Source organism: Cornus florida, unplaced genomic scaffold (assembly GCF_030987335.1).
Source record: "Cornus florida cultivar Cherokee Brave unplaced genomic scaffold, ASM3098733v1 CherokeeBrave_3.0.0_Hap2_Chr06, whole genome shotgun sequence".
Classification (NCBI taxonomy): domain Eukaryota; kingdom Viridiplantae; phylum Streptophyta; class Magnoliopsida; order Cornales; family Cornaceae; genus Cornus; species Cornus florida.
The window spans coordinates 95,703,972-95,713,410 of NW_026775576.1; the positions used below are offsets into that span (position 1 = coordinate 95,703,972).

At 36.5% G+C, this 9,439-nt stretch overlaps 1 protein-coding gene across 3 annotated transcripts; it reads right to left on the bottom strand.

Moving 5' to 3' along the window:
• Nucleotides 1–312: 312 nt before the first annotated feature.
• Nucleotides 313–9,030, bottom strand: LOC132313074 (disease resistance protein L6-like). 3 transcript variants are annotated; one of them, XM_059811717.1, is made up of 7 exons: nt 8,318–9,030; nt 5,983–7,120; nt 5,335–5,622; nt 3,654–5,238; nt 1,937–2,085; nt 1,576–1,793; nt 313–1,017 (listed from the first exon to the last, which is right to left on the bottom strand). In XM_059811717.1, exons 1-4 carry the CDS (start codon nt 8,938–8,940, stop codon nt 3,673–3,675), a joined length of 3,615 nt encoding a protein of 1,204 aa, XP_059667700.1. In that variant the 5' UTR covers nt 8,941–9,030; the 3' UTR covers nt 313–1,017; nt 1,576–1,793; nt 1,937–2,085; nt 3,654–3,672. The 3 variants fall into 3 exon arrangements, with proteins under 3 accessions (XP_059667700.1, XP_059667699.1, XP_059667698.1); XM_059811716.1 differs by having other exon boundaries at nt 313–1,033; XM_059811715.1 differs by lacking the exon at nt 313–1,017 and having other exon boundaries at nt 1,458–1,793.
• Nucleotides 9,031–9,439: the final 409 nt, after the last annotated feature.

Sequence of the window (9,439 nt, forward strand, 5' to 3'; positions counted from 1 at the left end):
ATCAGAAGATGGCTTGTAAAGGCTTGAATAATATCAAATTAAAAAAAAAAAATCGACCATTGAATGAAGGGCAATAGTGACTATAATTTTAGTAGGACGATATTAAAATTTTATAAATATGTAATCAGTATGCATGTTTTTTTTTTGTAGAGTTTATGTAACATGGGTTTTAACAACTTGAATGTACTGTCTGGGCTCTATGAAACCCTTGACGTGTGTGTTTGTATACCAATAATTAAATTTAGCGAAGTACGAAAAAAGATTTGACACTCAAAAAGTTAAATCGGATGGACCCTAGTGACCGGACTGTCATTGCAATAAAGAAAGTGTGACAAAGTTGATTACTTCTCTCCCCAAAAAAACAAAAATACGTATTACTAGAAATTTCATAAACAATATAACCTTAGTAATATTGCAAATTAGGACAGAAATTATTAAATGCCCGTCACATTCGTCGTGAAAATACCAACCCAACAAGTGGAGACTCGAATGCAAAATTCAGCACACATGTGGCCTTAATTATTACAACGAACACTAGACGCGGCCATATAGTTTTCGGACTTTGGTAGCTCAAATTGTTGAATGTAACCATTTGCTCATAAGTATCATTTGTGTCACAATGCTTCTCCTATTCGGAGTCGTCTCCGAAAGTGGGAATTCTGGCATCGTCGAGATCGTTGTAGAGGAAATCTGTGAAGCCGTAGCGAGTGTCGTGGCCTCTGAAGCTGAGGAAGACTTCGTAGGGCGCAGATGGAAGTGGATTGGAGGTGGATGAGGAATTTAGGGTTTGAAGAACAAGTTTCTGATTCTGAGGTGTTGTCATCAGCAACTGTGGTTGTGTTTGACTTCTTGTTGAAAAGAAAAGTGAATACAAAGAAGGAAAGGAGAATTACAGCAATTGCTGCAAGAAGAGGCAACCAGAAGCCTTCTTCGTACACTTCCATTTGCTAGAGAACACACCTCTCTCACTGTGTCTGGACTCTGGAGGTGAAAGTGAAGGACTTCTCACGCTCCGTGCTGAAAAATGAACAATCTAGTTTTGGAAAGTCAATGGTCTATAAAGTCTCTCTCTTGATTACCCATGGATGTCAATCGCCCAAGCCATGTGAAACTACACTATATACGTAGTAATAAATACATACATGTGTACGAGATATTTGTATTCAAAATGCGGCCTGCTTTGTTCCATTTTATGCATACAGTTTTATGTGAATAGAAGAAGACAATAAAAAAAGTTGTACTTTTGTGAAAAAAAAATAAAATCTTATCTTTAGGGAACTGCTTTTTAAATCATTTTTAAAAAATATATTTTTGGTTTTTTCGGGTATTTATATTGAAGTTTTTAATTTTTATTTTTTCTGTTAGTTAGGGGGTGATTTTAGATTATACGAACTATGCTAAAACAATTTTTTTAAGTGGGGCCCACCACAATCCGACTTTTAAGTTTCACAGGGCAATGCTCTTAAAAATAATTAATAATATTTAAGTCTATTTATCCCACAAGAGTAATGGATTGTCTCTTAAACTACAACCAATGTGGGCATAACCGAATATCACAAGGAGAAAAGAAATGACCTGCTGCTTCATGTCTGAGCTCGGTTCCAAATGCCCTCTTTAGATGTACTTTTGGATCTTCTTCCAAGTCGGAATAAAAGAGGGCAACATTTTCCCATCCGCCCTTAGGTAACTAGGATTGGCTCAAAGCACCAACCTCAGCCTCAATGAGCCACCCTAGTGCATTCCGAGCGACTGAAATTCAATGTCCCTCAGCCATGCCCCCACAAGTCAAGGCCCTGTGTAGGAGGAATCCACTGCTTGCTCAATCATTCCATTTATGACAAAAATCATAATAAGTAACTACAAGTTACTACTACATTAATTGGTATAATACTAATAAAAATCAATGGTGAACGGTTTATGTTTTGCATATGTATACCGCAAGCACAAGCGTAATCCTGAAGTGGTCTAGGCTGTGACTGGCTCTGCTTTCTCGGGGATAATCGGCCTGCTGCTATATGGACCCTTGGGCCTCACTAGGCATTGGGCACACTGCAAATCTAAGCCTTCGGGTCCTCCCTATGGTACCTGATAATTTCAAAAATCAAGGAATAATAGGTAAGTTGAAATTAATTCATTACCAAAACATGTCTAGTTTTGTCAAATGGAGGAACTGGAACATATGCCATCAAGCACTCAAAGACCACAGGAGGAGGAAAATCACGCACTAGATAAATTGTAATATATCTAGAGCCTCACCAAAGTCCAACAGCATACAACACAATTAAAGGTCTCTAAGAAATCAATGCACAAGAATTGCAACAAAAATTAATGAACTTTCATACATGAATCACTCTAGAGTGCCGCTATGTATTTCAAAATATTCTTTACATGCAAGACATCTAAATTGTGGCGAATTAGGTTGAGCTTCCAATAGATTTACTGTATTCATAATAAGCCATGGCTAATTGCCTATTAAGGAGATCCTCTGATGCTAATGATGCACCAAGGTGACCTTTCGACTTTTTGATTGGGAATAATTAAATACAATTCTTGCTATGATCAATTACAAGTACACAAGAAATGGAGAAACAAAAGATAATTAGCAAGCTACAGAGGAGAACTTAATAAACTACAGCAGGAATACTAGCATCCAAATTCGGAAATAAAAAACTATCCAACCAAACAGCATAGTGGAGTTTCAAACAGCCCCAGAGTTCTACACACAGAATAAAGCAAGCAACAATGACACTGAGAAGCAGTACATACATTTTTCATTTAAGAGATTTAACAGAGAGATCATTCACAAAGATGCAGACAGCAGATGCTCCATCATGAAGAAGAGAAGCTTCAGTTTTAAAAGAGATCTCAGATGATAATAATATTAACAGGCATAATGTTTGAGTTGACAACATGTTAACTACCAATTGTTGCTATTATTGTCAATGCCGTTTAAACGACTTTGATGAACAATTTTTCAGTCAGTAATGTTCTATCCAAGCTGGTGCTTGATATTCTTTATTGAATTCAATTGATGTATAGTTAGAGTTTCTGATACGGTGATAGCCATTATTGAAAGTTTGGTGTTTCAGTGTTTTTCAAGTATCCTTCCATGGATCTGATGTGCTTTAAACTTTCTGCGAGTGCAATTTGTTTAAGTTCAATGCTATTCTGTAAAAATGTAAGTTCTATGGTTTATGCATTTCTCCAAGCCAACTACTTGTAGTTTTATTTTATTTTTGTTGTTTTCCTGTTACATTTGATTTGTTTGAAATCCAATGTTCAGGGTAATGCACACAAATGACAGTACAATTCCAAGTCTTCTGTTCTCTAAATTGAAAACTAAAAATCAAGGCTGAAACAGTTAACCTAACTCTCAAAGACCCCAAAACAGCAGGGCTAATCTGTGCATGCATTTTCCTTCTCAAATGCATACACAACATACTTTAAGAAAATAAGGGGAAAATAAAACTCAATGTGCATTGTGATATAAGACAAAATATTCACCATGTAATTTTAGTACAAAGAATAATCTCAATGTGCATTAGAATTCATCTGCCCAACAATGAGTAGAAGATGTGCAAAATAAAATAATCATGTAAATGTCAATAAGGAAATTTTCACTAGCAAAGTTCGACAGAAAAATTAAGACATACCAGGCCATCAGGTAGCTTGTTAGGCATATGTGCGAAGCAGTATATATGGTGTATGCCTGCGTATTTCCGTGTTTGGAAAATCAGGTAAATCTTCAATCAACCTGCATCCAGTAATTTCCAATAATCGCAAGGATTTCAATCCTTCAAGTCCCGGCAATTCAGTCAGCTTCTCACAACCAGGAGCTATTAAAGTAATCAAGCTGTTAAGGTTTGACATATCCGGTAATTTTCCCAGTGACTCACAATCAGCAATGTTTAGATATTCTAGTGAATTCAACATGTCAAGTCCCTGGATCTCAGTTAATTTTCCACAATCACGAATTCTCAATTCCTTCAGTTTTTTCAGGTTTGAAAGATCTGGTAATCTTTTTGACCATTTGCAAGACGACATGTCCAGTCTCTCCAAGGATTTCGATGCCCACAGGCCCTCAGCCTCAACTAAGTTGTGACATTCCCGAAGAACTAAATCTTTCAGCATCCCCAATTTTGATAGATCAGGAAATTTTTCTAGGGAAACACATTCACTTATATCCAAATATTCTAAGGATTCCAATTGCTCTAGGCCTTGAATCAAAATCAGGTAAGGACAGCAGTAAGCAAGTAACTTCTTTAACTTCTTTAGATTGGATAGATCTGGCACTCTTTCTAAGTAAGAACACTGACTTATATTCAAGTGTATTAAACATTCCAACTGTTCAAGCCCGTCAAGTTCACATAGCTTTTCTGACCCTGATACTTCTAAACTTGTCAGCAGTTTTAATTTCCCAAAGCCTTGAATCCCCACCAGCTCAGGACAAGCAGAAAGTTTTAATTCTGATAAAATTTCCAAATTTGACAGATCTGGCAATCTTTCGAAGGAATCACAAAAATTAACAGAGAGTTTGTGTAAACCTGAGGGCAGTCCCATTATGCAACGAATATTTTTACAGGAGTTTATTTCGAGTTGGTTGAGCCTACGAAGTCCACCAATCCCTGCTGGCAGACTCCTAATGCTGGTCTTTATCAAAGTCAAGGTCTCCAATTCAGATAATTTCCCAAGATTTCCAGGAACTTCTGCAAGATTCCGACATTCTTCCAAGTGCAATTTCTTCAGACTCGTCAGATTGGGAAGACTTGGAAATGCCTCCATTTGTTTACATGTGACACGAAGACTAGTTAAACTATGAGGAAGTTGTGGCAGCGATTGAAGCTCCCGGCAGCCGTATAAATCAAGGGTTTGGAGGTCACAAAGCCCACAAATGCTCACTGGTAGGTGAGAAATCTTTGTTAACATTAAATTCAAGATTTTCAAAGAAGACAACCTCCCAATACTACTTGGAATTTTCCCTTGCAAACTACAAGAAGAGGCATTAATAATTTCAAGCTCCTTTAAATTTCCAATAGCATCAGGAAACTTGGTTATGGCAGATCCACTAATATCAAGCACTCTCAAATGAATTAGATTCCCAATGGACGGGTCAATGTGAATCATACTTCCACACCCTTTAAGAATCAATCTCTCTAAGCTTCCAAATGTAGAGAAGTCAGGAGTTCTGGTTAGGCAATTGCAATATGAGAGATCTAAAATTTTCAGCTTTCTTGACATCTGTGAAACAACAAAATTATCATCAAGGAAAGAGAGAAGTTAATTATCCAAGAAGTATGTGTAATAATAAGAACAAAAGCAGTGTATTCTATCAACCATGATTTGACTCCAAGCCTTCCAGTCATTTGTAATCCTGCTACATGATAGATCAAGAATGACCAGATTCTTTAGACATAAACTGGTTGGAGTGAATTTCCCTGGACAATTCTGCCAATGAAGCCATCTTAACTTTGAAAGAAGATGCTTAAAATCTCCAGTTAATTCTGCGCAATCAACTTTGAGAAACCTTAAATTTGAAAGTTCTGTGAATACTTCACTTGTAAAACAAAGGCCCGGATAACCAAATTTGAAGTCAAGACAGAGGACTTCAACCTTTTTAGTACCCTACCAATAAAAAGCCATAAAATAAGTAAACAACATATCAATAATAGATTTACAGTGTTCTAACACAAAGAAGTGCAATATTAAATATTGTTTTTACTGTTGTGATAAACTTTTTGATTGTTTCAACTTCATAAAAGAAATTTCATAAATAAGTGCCATAAATCCCACTAACTTTGAATTGAAAACATTTTTACCCAACCCATGTGGAAGAAAAATAAAACAAAGGAGCCCTTCCTCAAATATTTTGTTTGAATAGCATCTTATTTCATCACATGAATGAGGGAACAAGAAAATGATAGCCCCCTACCACCACCACCCCCCAACCCATAAATTTTTTTTTTTGATGCATCTGAATCTTACCATGCGCCCCTCCAATACATCCATTGCTTCCTCATGAGACCACAACCTACTACGCTCCCCAGGCTCCTTGAAATTTTCTTGACGAACAATTTCTCTACCAAGGCCTATAAGCTGATCATGCATCCATAGGAAATCACCATCTTCAAATTTCACCAAAGACATGAGAAAGAGGACATCAATCCCACTTTCAGGAAAAAATTCACAAGCATCCCACATATAAAAGGCAACTCCTTTGTCCATTCCACCAGGAAATTCAAAATACTCAGCAATTCTTTTGTCCACTCCAATGGGAAGACATGCAATGTCGAGAAATATCTGCTTTTGCTCATAATCTAATGCTTCATAACTTATTCTCAATATTGCCTGGACTTTGTCATCCGGTCTTTTTCTCAACTTCTTCAATGTATCTTTCCATACTGCTTTCCCCCTGCCACATAAAAGTGAACCTATAATCTCAAGAGCCAAAGGAAGCCCAGCAGCAGTGGATGCAACATCTTTGGAAAGAAGATCATAGTCATCTGGAGGGAAGTCCTCCCTAAAGGCATGCTTGCTAAAAAGTTGAAGAGAATAATATGGTTCCATTGTTGGTGGTTCGTAAGCCCCATCTACTTTGAGATCATCTAAAACCTTTTTGTTTCTTGTTGTAACAATGAACCTGCTTCCCGAGCCATACCAATCACGTTCTCCGACAAGCATCTCAAATTGAGACGATTCAGCCACATCGTCCAAAACAATGAGAACTTTCTTTCCAAAAACTGTGTCTTTTGTCATTTGGTGTCCATCATTAACAGTATCAATGTCGAGGCCTTTTCGCTTTAGGATTTTAGAGTTCAGTTGAATTTGTAAGTTAACAAGACCCTTTTGTTGTGAAATTTCTCGAACATCAGCAAGAAAGCTACAGTGTTCAAAGGACTTGGAGAGTTTGTTGTATATGACTTTGGCAATAGTTGTCTTGCCAAGCCCACCCATGCCATGGATTCCAACAATCCTTACATCACTGGAGTGAAAATCTAATAATCTACTTACTTCTTCTATGTGATGATCAATTGCAACCAATCTGTCAGTTACAACCATGTAATTCTTCTTTAACTCTAACAACACTTTTGAAACAACCATCTTCACGAGCTTTCCTTGATGCCTGCAGTATATAATTGACATCAGATGGGAGATCACAAGTAACTAATAGAAGGGAAAGCTAAACATTATTAAGGTTAAATTATGATGTGTTCTATTTTTATTCAGTTCAATGCGGCATGCATGAGTAAGGAGAACAATTATGATGGTGCAAAGGTGAAGTACTCCATACATGAATCATTCTTGGCTTTACTTGCCTATGTTAGGCTATTCTTATACATATATATTCATCTGTTATTGTTCTTGGTTCTTCTTCTTTTAAATATGTATTAGAAGACTTAAATATAAATATTTAAATTTAAAACCCTCTCTAATAGCTTAATCTTTTAGAGTAGATAGTGGTTAACATGGTATCAGAAGTTCAGAACCAGATAGATTATCAAGAGCTTGGGTAAAAAAAATATCGGAGGCAACATTAGAATTTGGTCTCCATAGATGCCATAAAAAACATTTAGTGTTTCATCAATCTACTAAAAGGTATTATTTTCCTTGTAGTGTATGTGGATGGCATTATTATCATCATAGGCGATGTCTCTGCAGGCATTGCTAAGTTGTAGGAGTTTCTGCACTATCAACTTCATACTAAAGGCATTGGAGTGAAACTCTTCCTCATCGCCAATTGGCCACTAATGGCCTTGTCACTGGAGAATAGTCTGATTATCTATTCAAAACGGGTGATTTTTTTAAGGATATTAATTAAATGCATAAACATTATACATTTTCCAGATCTTGTGTTTCACATTATATAATAACTTTACAATTTTTTAAACTAGTAGTATATCTCTTTTATTCCACAAAAGTAAAAAGGTTATTCACTTCTCTTTTCTTTTTTAAAATGTAGTATATTTCCCTTATTCCAGAAGAGAAAAGATTAAATTACATTTCAGACATTATGAATTTGATACTTCTTTTAGTTCTAACATGCATATCAATGACTGCTTAGGAAATCAACCACATCCTAAACTAAAACTCTTATTTTATTTCTCTACACACATTAGGAAGCAAAAATATATATAGAGAGAGATTTGATTATTTTCTCTATTTCATATTCCTCACAAACTCATTTAGTTTTCTATTTCAATCCCAACCACAAGAATTAGTTAATCAAATTCTAAGTAAAATGCACAAAAAGTTCAATTTTCATACTATGATGCTAAAAAATTGAGATCAATCAAGCAAACAGGAGTACTGAGTACATTACCCTCCAGTTTCCTTGTTCAAATCCCATCCTTTCAATGCTCCAACCCCTTTCAATGCCTCCCTCCATCCCCGCACGGTGTCGCCATCGAAATGCCTCTGGTGCTCGTTGAAGGCCTTCTTGTAAGTCCCTGTTTGATGCCGCACATCGGACGGCTCAACGTCAAAGAAAATGGGCAAAATGATCTGTCCCATGCTTGTCCTGCATTCCCACATTTTTGCTAGCTCGCGAAGGCACCATTTACTGGACGCATAGTTCTTGGAGAAGATCGAGATTGAAATCTTGGATTCTGTAATTGCTCTGAGGAGCTCAGGGCCGATCTCTTCTCCTTTTCGGAGCTCGTTGTCGTCTCTGAAGGTGCGAATTCTGGCATCGACGAGATCGTTGTAGAGGAAATCTGTGAAGGCGTATCGAGTGTCGGGGCCTCTGAAGCTGAGGAAGACTTCGTAGGGGGCAGATGGAAGTGGATTGGAGGTGGATGAAGAGTTAGGATTTGAAGAAGAAGTTTCTGAATCTGAAACTGTACTTGTGTTTGTCTTCTTGTTGAAGAACTTCGTGAATACAAAGAACGAAAACAGAATTACAGCAACTGCTGCAAGAAGAGGCAACCAGAAGCCTTCTTCCATTTCCAAGACAACTCAGCTCTCCTCTCTCTCTCTCTCTGTGGAGGAAAAGTGTTGACTTGTGGACATCCGTGCCGCATAGTGAAGGGTTGTGTGTTGGAGAGTCAATGATCTACTATAAAGTAAACGACGAATTTTTAACATTTCAATTCTACCCCACGTACGTATTTATTGTAATAAAATACTATATACATATATATATATATATATGAACATAAATATAATTACAAATTTGACAAGTATAAAAGAGGATTAAACGTAATTTAACAAACAAAGAGACATGTTTCACGAGATGAAAGTGTAATTTACCATTGAAAAAATAATATCTGTTCTTTGAGTATGGAGACAATGCTGATACAATTTCATTAGGTGGTTGCGTGTCATGAAATGGAACATTGCAAGATCATGTTTTAAAAGTAGAATGATTTGGAAAAAATTTTATTATTAAAAAAATGGATATAATACAATTTAAAATATATTATGAATTAATTGGAAATAATAA

What these genes read in the sequence shown, in the direction of transcription:
- LOC132313074 (XM_059811717.1), bottom strand. Translation starts at nt 8,940, where the DNA reads ATGGAAGAAGGCTTCTGGTTGCCTCTTCTTGCAGCAGTTGCTGTAATT. An exon ending in ATGTATTGGAGGGGCGCATG is followed by an intron (nt 5,623 to 5,982) that starts GTAAGATTCAGA and finishes TTTTATTGGTAG; the next exon opens with GGTACTAAAAAGGTTGAAGT. An exon ending in AGGCTTGGAGTCAAATCATG is followed by an intron (nt 5,239 to 5,334) that starts GTTGATAGAATA and finishes GTTGTTTCACAG; the next exon opens with ATGTCAAGAAAGCTGAAAAT.